General features: G+C 38.0%; 1 protein-coding gene across 1 annotated transcript in view; it reads left to right on the forward strand.

Moving 5' to 3' along the window:
• Positions 1–19,654, forward strand: part of LOC142975157 (sodium-independent sulfate anion transporter-like) — a 60,575-nt gene extending 40,921 nt beyond the window's left edge. The window contains exons 4-14 of the mRNA XM_076117876.1: positions 8,134–8,400; positions 13,771–13,898; positions 15,532–15,624; positions 16,607–16,805; positions 17,137–17,301; positions 17,641–17,828; positions 18,060–18,174; positions 18,427–18,572; positions 18,855–19,025; positions 19,110–19,299; positions 19,403–19,654. Coding sequence (XP_075973991.1) covers positions 8,134–8,400; positions 13,771–13,898; positions 15,532–15,624; positions 16,607–16,805; positions 17,137–17,301; positions 17,641–17,828; positions 18,060–18,174; positions 18,427–18,572; positions 18,855–19,025; positions 19,110–19,299; positions 19,403–19,404 — 1,664 coding nt within the window. The 3' untranslated portion in view covers positions 19,405–19,654. The remainder of the gene's footprint in view (positions 1–8,133; positions 8,401–13,770; positions 13,899–15,531; positions 15,625–16,606; positions 16,806–17,136; positions 17,302–17,640; positions 17,829–18,059; positions 18,175–18,426; positions 18,573–18,854; positions 19,026–19,109; positions 19,300–19,402) is intronic.
• Positions 19,655–19,735: the final 81 nt, after the last annotated feature.

The following is a 19,735-nucleotide window of genomic DNA, read 5'->3' on the forward strand; positions in this document are numbered from 1 at the left end:
CTCAGAAACCGGTGGTTAGAAGACAAGATATCGTAGCCTTTAATTTTTCATTGCCAGCTCAAGACTCGTTGCATTGTAATATTACGACTAAGTAGTTTTTGTTTAGCTACTAAATTACAAGCTGCGAACGATCAATGCGAACTAGACTTCAGTTCCTATAGTGTAATCCAAGGTATTTAAATCACGTTTAAAGAGCCTGTGGATGAAAATCCCACAAGCATCTATAATCACGTTATAATGGAGAATGTTACTAGGTATGCCAAATCGCTTTAAATTTTGACACAGTATGGCCTGTATGTATACATATAAACTAGTTTTTGTTTTTGTCAAAAATACCGAATAGTTTTGATTTTATAAGCATTCAAAGTTTCGAAAAATATCGAGTCCCGCTAGCAGCCGCGTGAGCGGCTGTGACGTCATACTACATTGCCGCGCCGCGCGGGCCGCGTCCCGCTTAGTATTTTGGTAGTCTTAGTATAGCTTGCGTAGTATTTTGTTGTGTTTTCGTCCGCTTATGTATAAAATAACTTATAATAATAGTAAATACTATTCGATTAATAAAAATGGATAAAGGATTTGAAAAAGGGCAATCGGATAAACTACCTAAAATAAATGGAATAATGGTTGCGAATTATTTTGTGAAACAAATAGAGGTTTTGTTGCCTCCAAAATCCTACTTAATAAGTATTAAAAATGTGAAAATTTGTGAGAATATACATATGTATGTATGTCATCGTATGTACGTATGTACGTAAGTTTGTATATGTATATATGTATGTATGTATGTATGTATGTATGTAAGTATGTACGTATGTATGTACGTATGTATATGTGTATGTATGTACGTATATATGTATGTACGTATGTATGTATGTATGTATGTATGTAAGTATGTACGGATGTTTGTTGAAATTTGATATATAGGTAGCTAAAGACCCAGAATAACACATAGACTACTTTTTATCCCGGAGTTCCGAAGGATCGGGATTTACGCGGGAAGGGTTTCCATGCGGACGAAGTCGCGGGCCGCTTCTAGTATATTATACATATGTATAAGTAATATGTTAGATATTTACGATCACTGCATATTATAATGAAACAATTTTTAACTGAAATAATCGCGTACTTATTGCTTTTATATTTTTCCTGCCACAGTAAAATCAATAAACTCGCGATCAATCCGGTTAGAAATTGTTTCATTATAAGATGAAGTTATTTATTATTACTTATATACTTACCTACATAAAATTAAATTACATTTAGGCACAACATATGATTTCCTAGTATTTGAATTGGACATTTTTAAAAGTATTTAGGAATAATTTCAACGCATTGAGCGCGCGACCGCAAGCGGACTGTGTGAGCCACACTGAACAAGTGTAGAGTGACGTCACACTGTCACCGAGAGCAAGCGTCGTGCGGTTACAACTTGTTTTACTTATAAATCGAAAACTAATTGACGTATCGAAGTAATTCTTTCACCAGTATTTTTTATTTTTAAACGATAATATGGAGTGCTATAAATCAAAATTAGGTAACATTCTCCATTCAATCCGATATGAATTAATGAATCGTCTCATCTTATATAATTTGTTTACCTATAGGATTAGTGAAACAAGCCGTAAATAAAATGTAATTATGTACGTTGTTAGTTACCCACGCGCGTCTCCTAACTACCGATAGTTATGCACAGTATAATCAAGCATAACTATCATCATCAGTACAAGTAAATAATTAAACGATAACTCTGAATAATGTTATAATTTATTTGTATCAATAAACTAGCGGTCCGTACCAGGTTTGTCTGGGATAAAAATAACTTTATACAAAACGTTAATGAACAAACAGTTACACAATAAAACCTTCCTCGAGAAACGCTCTATTAGAATCTATTGGTAAAACACATAAGAAAAACCGTTCAGTAGATTTTGAGTTTTTCGCGAACTGACAGACAAACACGATGTCAGGCGAAAGGACTTTGTATTACAATATGTAATGATAAAGTAATTATACCAAAAGATAATGTTGCAGCACATAATTTATTTCTTAAAATACATAAACTACAGTATTATCCTATCTGCATTGTAATAATAAGAAAATTCTTCAATAGTTTTGCAGGAAAATTCCTCACTCAAAGTCCAGCTGTGTCATTGTATCGGCATAGATGTGGCATAGAAACCTGGCACGTTACAATTAACTAGTATTTACATAATATCTACAATACGCTATTTAATAACAACGATACTTCGTTTCACTTCTCGATCAATGCACAGTAAGATAGCTTGCACACTGTACTCCTAGAAATTGTGTTTTAAACTAACCAATAACTCTTCATTCAGTTCTTGTTAAAAGTCTCTGAGCATGAAATCCATAACGATCAAATAATATATGCGTAACTTTGTTATATTATAAGATATTGGAATAAGTTATATCTTATGTTCTCGAATAGATGTTTTAAATAAAGGAGAATGGGCACTCCTGGGCGGTCGGCGGCCATTAATGAAAGTAGTGTTAAATTAAAGTAATGATAACTAGGAACAACTTTTACTAAGAACGTTTCGCTGCATTCCTTTCAGGAAACAATATATTGACATGTAAATATAATGGAATTTCATAGAACAAATACAAATGTTTCGTGTCTGTAATGCATTTAATGTTGTGTAATAACGTTACATCTTCTTATAACAATTGCAATGCCATCAAAATGAACAATAATCGTAACTCGTATCTATCTATCATATGGTTCACCTAGTTTCAAAGTTGTTCAACCCGCCCGAATGTTATCTTAGTTGACAACAACCGGGACCGACTTTTTACGTGCCCTCGGAAGCACGGAGAAGCTCAGTTCAAATACCACAATGCGGTCACCCATCTATAGAATGACCGCGCCAACGGTTGCTTAACCAACAGATCGTTTACCGACCAGTGAGTGCAACTGGCTATGAACGCCTCGTTTTTAAGCTGAGCATTCAAGACAGATAAGTCGTCTCAGTGAATATATTATAGAAGAGCAAGATGTTTACTTGTTACGATATTCATATATTTACATGTTATGATTGTTCGAATATTAATAATGTCTACATTTGTATGCAATAATATGAATAGTACTTTTTATTTAATCTCCGAATATAAGCCAAAAATATGTTTTTATACTATTAAAAGTGCTCAAAAACAAAAATGTATTTTGTTCGTCATATAAGTGCGTCGCGGCAATAAAACTTCTACACGGTAATAATAGGACTAAACTACATTAAAAAAACAAAAAATCAAGTTTGGCCGCGGATCGCCCAGGCTCCATACTATTTTGCCCATTCTCCTTTAACAGCTATTGTGCATAACTTTTCTCAACTTTGTTGCTTTTACCTGTCCAATTAAGCTCAAAAACTTGTGTTAGGAGTATAATTGTGCGAGTCAATAGCGACGACCCATGATTTATCAATACCAAATTCACGATCAATTAGAAATTGGATAATTTAATCGGATTTCATCGTTACCTGAAATATTACAATCGGTGATGTAGTGGCGTGAGCTGCGGGTATAAAACATTGAAATCGTGCGGATCAGTTTTTTCATACAAAATATTCAAATATTAATAGATCGATTCTCTACCACTATCGACTACCGACAACCGGCTATCTATCGACATTTTAACATTTAGAATGTACTGCAAAAATAGTTTCTACGACGCCCGTCAGAGGCGCTGATCAGATTTTCATACAAAATTTCTCGATGATTGTCGGTTATCGGTAATCGATAGTAATAGAGAATCGAGCTACTATAGTACTTGATTGTCAATGGTCGTTGGTAAGATGAAACTATAACGTAGTGTGCTAACTCTCTTAGAACATATTTGATCGGCGGCACACGAGCTAAGTCTATTGTGTTAACAATATACAGTAGACACGAGCTGTAACACGTTATGTTATTATATATAATACTTATTATGTTATATGTTTTATAGGTCGTTATTGTGTAAGCTGTTGGTTCTATGCGGTTACCTTCTGTGGATAATACCGAAATATCTTTAAATTTCCTCCTAGTAGACGTGCGAGTTGCATTCCCTTGATTTTATCTAAATGAAATGTGATATAGTAAAAAAATCTGTTAATTTGGTCCATATTTACAGTATTTCTTTAAACAATAATAACCAAACTAGGCGTTGCGTATCGTCTCGAAGAAAATGTAAAAGTTAAAGTCTCAGTGGTAAAAGACTCATTTATTAAAAACTACCTGTACAGAGTACCAGTATTAAATTGACATTAAATATTGATTATCTTAAAGAAGGCTTCCAATAATGCGCTGTGCCCTTTTTATACGCTGCAACTAAACAACATATTAAATGAAGCGTAGAACACAAAGGATTCACTTTAATTTGAAAATATTAACCTTTTCAATCTAGAATTTTCTTTGTTATATTTATTTTCTAAAGTCTAGGTATTTTATAGTTATGTCACATCCGATAGGTAACATAATAGAATTAAAAAAACCAAGGAAATATCAGACTGATTCAATTTATTAATTGTAAAGGTAGCCATCCACTGATGCGTAACGTTGTGATGCGTCACAGACGAGCGCGTCACGGTCCACGGTGTTACGCGATTCGCTACAGAACACTTTAGACTAATGCTACATGTCCTCATGTGTAATTGTATAAATACAATTGCAATGTTACGCCCCAGTGCGTCAGTGCTATGATTCACGGAATGACGTGCGGAATTCCATAATAAGATACGAGGAAAAATTGCAACAGATCAAAGTATTTGCTATTGTATAAAAATTTTGTTATGAAAATAGATCTAACAAGATAGTAAATAGAGATAAATACACGTAGTTATCATCTATCAAACGTGCACAACGAAGTTTTTAATATCCGATGTAACCGCAGAACATCTGTGGAGTGGAGACAGTTTTCCTCACTGACTGGTACATTGTTTCTTACAATTTGTTTTTAGTTTTGAGGCTTGAAATACTGATTTATTTGGGTTGAAGTGCTATGAACACAGAATAAGTAAACAGCTGAACTGTAGTTACTTATAAAATATGTTTCTTAGACTAGGCAATAATGTATTATTATCGATACAAAAAGTGGTCTTGGTTTAACTATTTTTAGAACAGAATACAATAAAAATCACTACATATTAAGTTATAGTTACGTGCGTTTATTGTATTCTTATAATACAAATAACACCATTTACTTATCAATGCACGAGTGTAATGACCTCAATAAAATTGAAAATTGCACTTTTGCGGCGGGAGCACGTTGCGTTATTGTCAACAACAACGACTTATTTTAAACCTTATTTCTTTGCAATAGAGTGCAAAAAGCAATTGTTGGTAGATGTAGTGCAGTGTTCGGTGGAGCGTGTAACGGTGGCAGTGTGTCGTCACAGGCGCATTGTGTCGGTGCGGTGTGTCGTAACCTTTGCGCCGATACTGCCTTTTATATTTAAATCTAGACTAGTTTCGCAATCCATCACTGCCTACTTGACTATGCTTTTGTTGGTGATTGATCTGAGCACAGTGATCAGTGTTGTTAGTTCGTAATACCTGTACCTGCGTTGTACAACTCTATTTAATTTCAATTGTGTGTATGTAATAAATCGAGAGCCTTTAGACATAATAATTACAAGTTATTTATAGTTGCTGTCGTATATTGTACGCGTATTTCGTCCTCTTCTGTGAATAATTTTCTCAATGCTTACTGAATTTCCCGGTATCTTTCAGTAGATGTTAGATACTATCAATTTTCAACATTATGTAATTCGTATCACCTATCCTATCATATCATAACAATAAAATATCATCATTAACTTCTTAACAAAATCAATTACCAATAAAAAGCTTCATTCTACGAATTCTCTCAAACGTCTTAGTTTTCAGAAAGCAATAATTGATTATTATGATTAGTGCCATAAATGTACATAAACTACGCTCGTTAATTTTCAGCACAAGGTCAGTTGCACCGTGATTACACGATCAATATCTAACTAGAGTTAATTAAACGCTAAATACATAACTCTTGAACAATGAGCCTGTCTATCAAAGACCTTATTTAAAACGGTCGTCCCACGCAACTGAATTGACACGATGTTTTATGATAATTTAGTAAATGATTAATATTCTCCTTTAGTCAATCTTTTTACTGCTTTTATAGACTGGGTGGTATACTACTGCTGATCACGAGATTTAGGTACTATTAGGTTTTTATGCTTTGTATTAGAATTTTATCATAAAGCGAAATATTTTTAAAATAATAGTGAAATGCTACACCTTCGGGTATAAAATGAGCTGTATCTTTTATGTCGTCTTAATTTATTTTCTAGATAATTTCTCCCTTCTAAATGAAACCTTGGTTTATAATGAAGTTTTCCTACAACTTGTTTTACTTTCCTCGAAGTGCTACAAAAACTGGTCTGATCTAATTTGTGTGAAAAACTACTAACTATTTAGTATAAATGAGAGTCTTTGTTATTTGTAATAAACACGAGATTATCTACTTAAACCTACCTTATGATGTTTTTTTCGGGTAATTAATTAAAGATTATTATTTGCATTTTCAATCTATTTTATTAAAGGCTTACTACTGCTGCAAATGTTAAGTGCAAAGAATCGTATACAATTAGATGTGACGTGCCAGTCACTTTTGTACTCAAAATACGATAGAATGAAATAAGATTTGGGCCTGTGACACTTTCAACAGAAATTATCTATCGTACTACTGTCATGATGAATGTTTAATCAATAATTATATAACATGTTAGCTCGATAGTACCTAGTTGATAGTATGCAAAATTTCCAATCCCCATAATTGGCCATTGCCTAAAGGCTGTCTCACTTATCGGGTGGAAACATTTGCCCTGCAATCATACAGTGTGGTTTAAAATGTTTATGAGTGATTTAACCTTTTTTTCTCCCTCTTATCAATCTAGATAGATGTAGGTAAGGGGATAAGTTGTCAGTCCGCTACATAGCAGTATGTAAACAATGTTTGACAAGCGGCGTGCGAGCATTGTGCCGCTTCCTGTATGCGCCCGCGTATTGTGCACAGCGCGCGCTACATCATCGCACACACACACACACTCACACACAGTGCCACAATTATTTTGTGTTCAATTTACCCACAAATCTTACCGGAACGAGTCGTGAGATGATACAGAAAGGCTTTCGTTATATCAAATGATGGAGAGATGTTGCTGAAATGATAGATTTTTGTAACATAAGAATTAAATTAACCGTTCTTTCATTATGAGATGACCTGGGTTATGCTGTACGACAGCAATGAGTTAAAAAACGGTTTCTAAAGTAAAGTTTGTTTTCATTTGAGTTGTGACTACACCGTAGCATTTATGAGTAAAAGATGAAATAATGTAGCAATCTTTACAGGTAACAGAAATTTGTAACTGAACCTGAACGACCCTTCACTTTAAGTGGCTCGTAAAAAGTTACTAAAACTACAAAAGCAATACGGTAGTTATCTTAAAGACACTCGTATGTCTCGAATCATTTTAAGAGTAAGCACAAAGAAAGAAAAGATCATAACAAAGTAGTTCTCACAGCATTTCGCAAGAGTTTGTTTGAAGAGAAAACATGAGCGAGTGTACAAACTGAGCAGTGCTGAGTGCTCTGTGTAATGTGTATAGTTAGTGCATACTCCACTGTAATGTTAGACAGGAATGAAGCTGATACAATATTTATAATGAGCGCGTGCCTTGTACTCACATGATGTGAAGCAATCTTTATTTATTTTACACATTTATTACTTTTATCCGCATTGCTGAAAGATTTTTTCTACATACTCTTTACTTAACTGAAAAATATCAACCTTTGTCCGCATTTCTTAAAGATTGAACCGATTTTTACGGAATTTCGTGAGGTTTTATGATAATTTTGGCAAGAGAGATACATTGATAACACAACCTGATCTACCTATATCCGCGCAAGAGCTAGAAAAACGTCCGTTGTCATAATTTCTCGCTTTTGCTTCGTCTGTAAAAGTAAAAGGATTGTAGGGTCCACAACTCCCACCATTTACGGAACTGATCCCCAATCCTGCATCAAAAAAAGCTGCTACAAAGGTATTATACAAACCAAACATAGTCAAACTATTCTAAAGTCCATGTTCTCTCGTTACAGGTATAACAGTGGGTCTCACGGTGATACCTCAGGCCATAGCATACGCGGGCGTGGCGGGTCTGCCGCCGCAGTACGGGCTGTACTCGTCGTTCATGGCGTGCTTCGTGTACACGGTGTTCGGCTCCGTGAAGGACTCCGCCATCGGGCCCACGGCCATCGCCGCCATCTTGACCAGAGAGAACCTGCATGGCTTAGGACCTGAGTTCGCGGTGCTGCTCGCGTTCTTGTCGGGCTGTGTGGAGCTGTTGATGGGTATCTTACAACTAGGTAAGTGGAGTAAAACTGTCTTAAGTTATTTTCGTAAAATACTAGTTCTTTAAGATGTAAGCTACTACCAGTAAAAGCCCCTGCAGTGCCCCGGAATTTAGTCTGAAAATGATCAGAGCAAAGCAAAACTTTAATGCATTTGAATCTTGTGGTTAGTTTATAAGTAAGTATATTGAGGGTTTTGTGTGCTTCAGGTAATTTAGCATATTACTATGCTCGTTTGAATACATTTTAAACCTAGCCTTACATAATAGTTTTTAGTTATTAACAAGTTTATTGTCTTCTTCCGGAAATGTTTTTGTTAAAACTTAACTTTAATTAACAATACTAAGCATCATAGCAACACAACATTGAACTTTAACTAACCAGTTTCCGTTTATTACATAATGTAAATAAAAATATTAATAAAATACAACAAAAAGCATTAATTAATATTACTTAACACATCATTCTAGCTTTTTATAGTATAATTTAGTCACATGACAATGACCATGTCACATAGGAATGCACTAAATATATACATTTACATAAAACAACTCGTTATTTGCAAATTAATTTGATAAACAATAATGTTGAATTGAAAAAGAATAATAATTAGTTCTCATCGTTATATTTTATTTCTTCCTCGTATTTACATAAAAAGTTAAATATTTATCTACCTACTTATTTATGACCAGTTTTGTGTGTTTTATAAGTTCCCTATGACACATAATAAAATGAAATAACCTTACAATAAAAACATTAAAACAGAAATAAGAAATGCTAATGGGTTATTGTATTACATGGGGAATATAGTTGTAAAGTTACTAATCATCAAGAAGCATAATTATCAGACTCTTTATATGTATACGCTACTGTAAAAGCCCGAACTGTGGCAAATCCTAAGATTTTCCGGTAAAACCTAAGATTTACCAACTCTCAATGGTAAAAGTCCGAACAAGAATGGTAAAAGTCCGAAAAAGTCTGAAGAAATGTGTTATAGTGAAGTCTACAATCACACACATTTTATAAAAATAAGCATTATTGATTTTTATTAAGAAATCACGCGGAGACGAACACACGAAGATAACTAAAAATGCTGGTCATTTCTTTTTTTTGCCTTCTCCAATAGTGGTCAAATTAAACGCTTATATTTTGTCACATGTTAACAAAGCCTTACACAGTTGTGTGTTTCACAGGCGGCACTTTTACACCATGAAATGAAATGTTCTCGTGTTTGTTCGTTCAGTGTCTCAACACACGTGGTCGAGTTTCACTCATTGTGTCCGTCTGTTCGTCTGTCCGTCTGTGTCCGTGTTGTCCGTATGTCAAGCTCTATACACAATACAATACAATGTCCTCCTAGCCGATATACGGCTACGGCGGTCAGTTTCATTGAACCTGGCCATCTGTGCAGGACTTTGTTTATAGTATCCAAGTGTATGCACAATTAAATACACAGGTACACTCTCTATTCCATCACTCTCATAGTTTGGTGGGACGGATAACCGACACGACCAGTGAGAGGTCAGGCGCAGGACCGACGGCTTTACGTGCTCTCCGAGGCACGGAGGTCTTCGACCTCAACTTCCTAACTCCGGGCAATCTCTAAGAAATTCTTAACAGAAAATTTCAGAAAAGACTTTTTGGCCCGACCCAGGATTCGAACCCGATACCTCTCGCACCGCAGTCGCATAAACTACCGACCGCGCCACAGAGGCAGTTAAGTTAGTTGGAAGCTCTATACAACACACTGTTTCAACTGATTATTCAGTTCAAACACTTCATTATAAGTTAGAGATTGTACATGTACGCTGACAATATGTTTTAGTTTAGTTCTTTAGTCATGATTTACTTAACTAGTGAATGCTAGGTACAATTGTATTCACAAATGTTGGATGAAACAAAAACAAACTAATTTGAGATAATAGTTAAAACTGCTCTAAGTCATTCACCATTTCATTGTTCCTTTTAGGTTTTTAGTTGTTAATTATGCATTTTTCTTGAATTAGTCTCAGACTTTGCGTAAATACTTGAAACTTTGTTTTTTTTTTATATTTATTTATGACGTTAATTGTTTCGATAAACGGTTTTAATTGTTTCTGCAATGTTTGCGCAACAAATACTGCGCGTCTAAAATATTTACATTATTTCGAATTTCTAATGAGATTAGTTCTAGCGGCTATGGGATATTCCATATTCCTTTCTTTCACGAAAGATATTAGTATCTTACTAGAGAATAATAATTATTCACAGCTTTTTGTAGCATCAAACTATTCACCCAGAAACCTGAACTCTAAGAATTACACCTTTTTGATGCGTTACACTTTTGTCTATGTTACGTTAGGTACAATCGAAAAGTGATGACATATGATAAAGATAGTCAAAGAAATCTATGAATACCGTCTCAATCTTATGATTCAAATTTGCTAAGAAACTGATATCGCTGATGCTCCATTTTATTAATATAACTGTCTTTGATCTACGATTTTCAGACATAATCCAGCAGACAAGAAAATAAATGAGATTATTGAGACTAGTAAAAAAAACAGTACAGTAGGTACCTACTACATGTCTCGTGGTAATGAATACAATTAGACAAGACAATGTCCGCGGACAAGGCAAGGGCCACCGTTACACCTGACCGGCGCGTGCGCACCTCGCACACACACACAAACACATCGCTCATATTGGTCATCACCAAGTAACTCGTGTCACATTTCTCCACAACAGAATGTCTACTATTTAGTTTATTGTCATGAGTCAGTAGTACCTAAGTGTGTGTGTGTAATTAGGCATAGTTAGCTTATCATCTGCATAGCTTATTTTATATTATCTGTCTTATTGATTATCCGTGGCGCAGTGGTTTAGGTCGCCACGCCGATACCACTGCAACGGGAGGTCGTAGGTTCGATTCCCACACGAAACAATTATTTGTGCGATCCACAAATAATTGTTTCGAGTCTGGTTGTGCTTTGTGTCCGTTGTTTGTATGTTTGTAAAAGTCCCCGCGACACAAGAGCAATTCTTAGTGCGGGAGTTGTCTTTATAAAAATAAAAAATAAATATCGTATCATATTATGAACGTTAACATTTTGCAATTGTTACTGACTTACTACTGTTAAAGTTCCACTACTGGACAAGAGCCTTCACTAGGAATTAAGAAGACAACTCTTTTATTATCTGGGGGCACGGTAGTGCCCCCGCCAAGACGAGCCAAGCGAAGCGCAAGCGCAAGGGCACTACCTACCTTTTCTCGAAGCGCTTCGTCGTATTTTTGAACCTTCATAACTTGAGTTTGGGTTATACCAGATAAACAAAATTTTCAGGATATAATGTCAGTGGTAGACTTAATAAACCTCTAAAGTTTCAATTGCATAGCTCTTATACTTTAGATTTTATTGATATCTAAAATACCCCGATTTCGTCACTCACTCACTGATGATCAACAAAATTCTTAAGGTACTTCCTGAAGTCCTAGAAAACTGAAATTTGGTATGTAAGCTAGTATTAGTACCCAAACAACAAAAAAATCCTAAAACTTGGAACTTTTACCCCCCAACCCCTTAAACTAAGGGGTGAAAGTTTGTTCGAGACTTCCGCAACTTTTGACGCTAGAGGTCTGAATGCGGCCGCGGAGGGGTAAAAATCTGAAATAGGGAAACTTAATTCCCTATTTCCTGCTTGAGATCTGAAAATTATACACAAGTACATAGAACACAAACTTTTCATCAAATCAAAACATTATCCTACCCATAAGTACTTAGATATGAATAATATTACTACACTTCACTTCGGTAAGTGTTTATTATTAATCAACCTATACTTTTGAACATAAGCATCGTAAGTATAGTATGCGCCAACGCCCGCCGCCTGCCCCCTCGTCCCCGCGCAGTAGCTAAAAATAATCGGCCCGTCAGCGAGCGCGGCACCCGAACGCGGGCAGACGCGCGAGGGCAGACGTCGTTGACGGTTGTCTCGTTGAATGAAAAATTTTCGGAATATTTCGGTGATTTAAAAGTTTGCTATCGCGGAGAAAAAAACCATTTGCCTAATATTTAATTGTTAGTAGTTTAGTAGGTAAAGGTTTAGATACTAGTGTTTTAATTTTCATTGATAAAAAGTATTAGCATTACGTTTGCAATTTTCTCACAAATTTAATGAAGAAATTCAAAGATTGAATAAGTAGGTATTTGCAATTAAGTAGTATAGGTTAGTAGGTATAATATGTTTATAGTTGTTTATGTAGGTACGACTTAGTGAGAATAATTTGATACGTAGGTCATTGTTTAATTTTCATTGTTAATAGGTTTAACTTAAGTAGTTTAGGATTACGTACGGTTTGAATATTGTATAGTAGGTAGAAAATTACGATCCCACAAAAACATTTCATGTTAAATGTTGCCAAGACGAGACCATATAGCTCGCACTGTCAAAAAGTAATCAGATCCCGTGTAGGGCTATAAAAAAAGGCATCTCAGATGCACAAGAAATATACCCCAAAAAAAGAAAGAAAAAATGAGCGACAAAAAAATACTTGTATTTGTCGCTCATTTTATCTTTCTATCATAAGCAACCTACAAAAAGAAATGAAATCCCACAAAAACATTTCATGTTAAATGTTGCCAAGACGAGACCATATAGCTCGCACTGTCAAAAAGTAATCAGATCCCGTGTAGAGCCAAGTTTCTAACCCTACATGCCCAGACCTAAATCGATAAGCCCTAATTTCACACTCAAGTTACGGGGAAATTCTACAGCCATAGCTCGTACTGCGTTGTTCGTAGCGCGTAGCAGAGTTTTTACGCTATAATCTCGTAGGCGTGCAAACCTTGGACGTAACTGGCGAGTCGGCCGCACGGACTTTTTGCTATTCGTCATATGGGCTTGAGCTTAAAAATCTATTCAATCTTCTAAACTCTTTCCGTGCGGCCATCTCGCCAGTTACGTCCAAGGTTTGCACGCCTACGAGATTATAGCGTAAAAACTCTGCTACGCGCTACGAACAACGCAGTACGAGCTATGGCTGTAGAATTTCCCCGTAACTTGAGTGTGAAATTAGGGCTTATCGATTTAGGTCTGGGCATGTAGGGTTAGAAACTTGGCTCTACACGGGATCTGATTACTTTTTGACAGTGCGAGCTATATGGTCTCGTCTTGGCAACATTTAACATGAAATGTTTTTGTGGGATAATTAGTCATTTTTTAATAATAAGTCTTATAGCAGATGATGTTTACAATTGCATTGTTTATAGCTTGGATTGTAATAATTACTATGTAATGTAACTTATTTCCCGATTTGATGATTATTTGCTTTCCTGTGCACTATGTGTGTAGTAAGGTACAGATCTACAAGACTTATTGAATTACAAAGTTGTGTGTTTGTCTTAGGTTTTCTAATAGACTTCATAAGTGGTCCGGTGTCGGTGGGGTTCACGTCGGCGGCCGCCATCATCATCGCCACCACGCAGGTCAAGGACATCCTCGGACTCAGCTTCCCCGGGGGCAAGTTCTTACAGGTAAACACTTCCAACAACTCTACTATTCAGGTTATAAATAGTTTCCAAAAGGGTGTATCTCACATTACAGAGATTAAACATGCGTCCTTTTCATAATTGATTGAAATGTTTGCTGGTTTCTGCTACCGCATATAATTTGCATATTTTTTCAGTTCATCTTCAAGCTTGAAGTCTCTACAATTTTCTCGCGTTTCACCGTGAGAATAATTAATTTTCCCACGAGTGACATTTAATACAAAACATTGGAAAATTATTTCAAAGAAGACAAGATCTTTCAGATTTGTCGTATGCGAGTTTCTTGTTGTACACTTTTCATACACTCCAGCTGTCGGTGATGTCGAAAACAGTCTAGTTATGGGAAAGTTGTTGATATTTTTATTAATTCACTTTACCTGTAATGAACGGTCGCATGCTTACTGACCAGCTATTACAAGAATCCCTCTTTACTTAAATCATATACGTAATTAAAAGCTAATAAGTAGATAGATATACCTGCATTGTGCAGTTCCCGGTATACATACAGTCAGATAAAGCAGCTGATGTCATGTTCTTAGCGCGCGGCTGATTGTAATGTTTACCGTCACGCTCGGCTTCCTGTGACTGACGACTGACGACTGACTACTGTAGGTACTGCCTAGAGCCTTCAGTGTACAGGAATACACATACACACCCTCAGAATCAATTCAATGGACTTGTTATTAATGGTTATGATGCTGGATGTAAACAACTCTGAAATCATACGTTCAAATACATCTGGTTAGTTTAGCAGCATATCTACTAAACTTATATTGCTGTATTTAGAAATTAGACTGTGACCGAGACGCTCTCAAATGTCACCAATGTTGTTTGTTACATGTCTGTAAAAGACGCCAAAAACCTATTGAATTTTATTTTGATAGATTTATGCAATCAGTTAAACAGCAACTTCAATGGTTGTGTTTTAAATAAACAGTCAAATTATATTTGTTGAATGCGACAAGATGCTTCACTCTTGCATAAACTCGTTGTTAGTTTCCGAGTGTCTCTAACTAAACCAATTTGCCACTCCAATAGTCTTATCATAACTCGTTTGTTAAAAAAGCACTTCGTTACGAGATTCGATCACAGTTTTTATTGTAATAAATAATTACGCACACTTTTTGTTCGCATAATTTAGTTGGTTTTTGCGTCGAGTGCGCCGCTCTGCGCCCGCGTCGCTTTCTATTAACCTTCAACCACTTACTGACGACATTTGGCAATGTTTAGAGAAAGATCATTTGCATTTGGTGTCAGTTTTTAAAGGGAATTCATTATAACACAAGTACACTTACTTATACCTTTCCCTCGTTCCGAAGAGTCCCCTTGTTCAATAATGGGACTGTAGTGGATTTTTTTTCAAAAGACACCTCCCACACTAAGAATTGCTCTTGTGTCGCGGGAACTTAACAAACATACAAACGACGGACACAAAGTACAACCAGACCCGAAACAAATATTTGTGGATCGCACAAATTATTGTTCCGTGTGGAAATCGAACCCACAACCTCGCGACGCAATGGTAGCAGCGTAACGGCCTTAACCACTGCGCCATGGAGACAGGGAAAGAGTTATTTATTTTGTTTGTATATGTATTTGCGTGTTCGCATTGTCTCAGGTATGGACGGGCATGTACGAGCACATCGGTGAGACGCGGCTGTGGGACACCGTGCTCGGTATCTCCTGCATCATTGTACTGCTGCTGCTTAGGGTAAGTTACCAGCTTTTATTTGCTAGGCATCCTCTTATATGGATCAGTGCGCACAACGATACTGGTGGTGTTATCAGTACGGTTGTCTCTAATGTACGTATTAGGTACAGTTTTGTTTTTCAATTCCGCGACTTTTGTTTCTTTAATTAGATGTCCAATTGTTTGAGATAAGGATAATATGACCGTCCATATCCTAAGGTAATTAATTAGTTACAATTTTAACTTATACTTACAAACGAAGCTTATTATGTAATTGGATGAAGTAGAATTGTGATTGGTTTGTCACGTGTTCTAGGTTTTTCTACGATGTATATAAATCCGTGTGACCTAGCCTGGTTACCGCTAGTAGCAGCACGTTTAATCAAATGATAAGCACTCGTAATGTTTACCAAACATTGAAATTCTCGCTCGTTTTGATGACTGACCTTACATGCCTCTCATTCCTGAGTTCACGTCATGCATGCGAATTCCGATGACATAAATATATGATCAAATATAAGATTTTATAATACAAGGATTATATATCGTTATATTTTAACCACAGGATGGAAAACCAAACACAAATTGCCCGGGTCATTAACAGCCTCTGAGGCACTAAGTCATTCCTTTTCAAGCTTTTTCTTAGTAACTTTTTTCTTTATTTCTTCAGAGCATTGCGAGATGTTTACAGTTAACACTAAATATAAGTTTATCTGTAGCTCGAGCTCTCTACTAATATCGACTATCGACAACCGGCTAGCTGTCGAAAAATGTTGTACGAAAATCAGATCAGCGCCTCGAAAGGACGTTGTAGGAACTATTTTGGTAGTACATTTTGAATGTCAAATTTTTGATACTCGACAGTATCATTGAGAATCGCACTACTCTTCTCAGCCGTTATTATGAGTTGGGCTCGCATTCACTGTCGTTACACCAAAGAGGTAAACTACTACCTAGATAACAGTGAAACAGCAATTATTAAATACTATAATGTCCTTTCCAGAAAGTGAAAGACATCAACGTGTCACCGAAGGGAGACCCGGAGTCGGGCGGCGCGGAGGGCGGCGGGTCGCGCGTGCGGCGCTCGCTGGCGCACGCGCTGTGGTTCCTGTCCACCACCAGGAACATCCTCGTGGTGCTCGTGTGCGCCGCGCTCGCCTACTACTTCGACACGCAGAGGAAGGCGCCCTTCGTGCTCACTGGTGAGGCTTACTGATCGCAATTAGTTAGGGAATCATGTAAAGATACGTGACTTGAACTTCATCATCATCATTATTATATCTGTAGCATGTGACATGCTACAGATATAATAATTATTGCTGACTGCCTCCGCGGCGCTATGGTATAGGTCGCTACGCCGCTATCATTGCGTCGTGGGAGGTCGTGGGTTCGATTCCCACACGGAACAATTATTAGTGCGGGAGTTATCTTTTAAAAATAAATAAATAAAAGATTTCTATGTATCCTGACAAGTTTATGCAAAGTGGCTTTCATTCTGGTCCATTAGTATCTATTTATGTGTGTCTGTTACAGGCGAGGTGAAGCCAGGTCTGCCCGAGATCTCGCTGCCGCCGTTCTCAGCGACGGTGGGCAACCACACGTACTCGTTCTCCGAGATGGCGTCCACGCTCGGCTCCGCCATCTTCGTCGTGCCGCTACTCTCTATACTAGAGAATATCGCACTCGCGAAAGTTTTCTGTAAGTATTTTACATTGATTGATTTTTGCATTATCTACCTATCATAGGAATGCATGCAGTAACCATTTTCTGGGATAACACATTTGTGGTCGGCACAAATGTGTTATCACAGAATACAATTATCGAGTTATGACTTGGGAACATGCCTATGTAGATGCTTGGAACTTAGTACTTACAAATTCCTGACAATTAGGTACACTAGGCTACCTCCCTCCTAATTAAGGCACTGTTCGCGAAACGTAAATGCCTTCAATATTGGCTACCTTAGCATTGGTTAAGGTGCTTAGCCACAAGCCTTTGCTTATATAATTGTTAATATAATGTGATTGTGGTGTGCAGCGGAGGGCAAGTACGTGGACGCGACGCAGGAGATGGTGGCGCTGGGCGTGTGCAACATGGCGTCGGCGCTGGTGCACAGCATGCCGGTGTCGGGCGCGCTATCACGTGGTGCTGTCAACCACGCGTCCGGCGTCGCCTCCACCGCCGGCGGCCTCTACACCGGCGCGCTCGTGCTGCTCTCGCTACAGGTACTACATTACCACCATGCTTAAATATTGATTGATGTGGACTGAACAGTAAAACAAGATACCGGCTCTAATCAAAGCGCTACGAATTAATCTGCACACTGCAGTTCTAATTAACAACAGTCGTTACTAAAGCTGACATTGTGAAAACGTGAAGTCAAAAGTACCAAAAGCTATATTTCTCTAGTCGCAATGCACTGAATTTGCTATAAATTTCGTTTATAAATTTTCCAGTACTTCACTCCATACTTCTACTACATCCCGAAGGCGTCGCTGGCCGCCGTCATCATCGCAGCCGTCGTGTTCATGATGGAGCTGCACGTCTTCAAACCTATTTGGAGAACTAAGAGTAAGTACAATCACTAAAGCTATTTTTTGCTTTCTTGCTTTGATTAAAAGTAGTCTAATGTCATTTTATTTTTTAATTTAAAAAACTTATTATAATAACCGCCACTGATTTAAGTGGGAGGGTTTAGTCCTCGAGTCCTGGGCCAGTGTGGGTCATTAGTTTACATACCTGAAAAAACTATCTTTCTGGTAATAATTATTCATGGGATCATTTTCGTATAACTCGTCTAATATATAGTGGTGTATATTTCAGAGCTGGACATAATCCCGGCGGTGGTGACGTTCGCGACGTGTTTGATGCTGCGGCTGGAGCTGGGCATCGTGATCGGCATCGCCGTCAACCTCGTGTTCCTGCTCTACGCCTCCGCCAGGCCCTCCGTCAAAGTCTCCACTGCTGTCGTGAGTGTTACACAACAACTTCTTAGAAAGTCAACAGTCTCACTTCTAATCCGATCCGAAACAGACTTCCTTCGGAAACTTTTTTACGCTTTAGTCTGATACAAATTTTGACTAATCTAAGCTGAAAGTATTGCAATGTGTAAAATTGTCAATTGCGTTCTTTGAGTTCCGTCGTCCAAGTTTATCTCGCTTTTGGAATAAAGCTTTTGTGTATACGTAGCGAAAATATAGATTCGTTTCTATGGGATGTGTAAACTAACACTTGACGTGTGTGTGTATCAGTCGGGTGACGGCGTGGAGCACCTGGTGGCGGTGGTGGACCGCTCGCTGTCGTTCCCGTCGGCCGAGTTCGTGCGGCGCGCGCTGCGCAAGGCGGCCGAGCGCCACGCCGCCGCCGCGCCGCTCGTCATCGACGCCACGCATGTGCAGGCCGCCGACTTCACCGCCGCCAAGGTATGTCTGGTGTGCGATAACTGCTTCAGTCACCGGTCACGATGCTAAAGAACCAGCATATAACGTCGTCGTTGCACATTGCAGGGTATAAAGGCGTTGATAGACGACTTCCACCAGCGCGGGCAGCCCATCATCTTCTACAACGTGAAGCCGTCCATCGCGGAGGTGTTCCGCGGCGTGCGGCCGCGCGAGTTCCTGCACTGCTCGTGCCGCGCCGAGCTCGACCGCCTGCTGCTCGAGACCTCGCGCCGGACCGCGCTGCCGCCCCGGATCTGTTAGTATTGCTACCTACTACACTCTAGTTAATATCTAAAAAACCCTTCAGAACTACTATTAGCAAAGTGAATTGTTTAAAAATGTTCCCCTCACGTCTACAGAGCATAAGTAGCGCGCACTAGTCCGCGGACAGCGCGCCGATCTCCCCTCGCCCCTCGCCGCGGTGAGCTGCACCGAGCCGAGTTGAGCCGAACTTAGCCGAGCTCAGCCGAGCGAGGCCGAACTGAGCCGAGCTAAGCCAGACAGTATTTATTAGCATACGTATGTATTTATACACCTAGTGTCGTAGTGTAGTGTAAACAGCTGTCGACTGGCCCAGTGGACTAGCTAATAAAGTGTTGGTTATTTTCAAACTGTCTTTTTAATATTTCGGTTCCAAACATACCTTTCATGTCGTATTCCTGATCTCATTCGCTGTAAACCCATAACTATGT

This window comes from Anticarsia gemmatalis, chromosome 8, assembly GCF_050436995.1.
Source record: "Anticarsia gemmatalis isolate Benzon Research Colony breed Stoneville strain chromosome 8, ilAntGemm2 primary, whole genome shotgun sequence".
Classification (NCBI taxonomy): Eukaryota; Metazoa; Arthropoda; class Insecta; order Lepidoptera; family Erebidae; genus Anticarsia; species Anticarsia gemmatalis.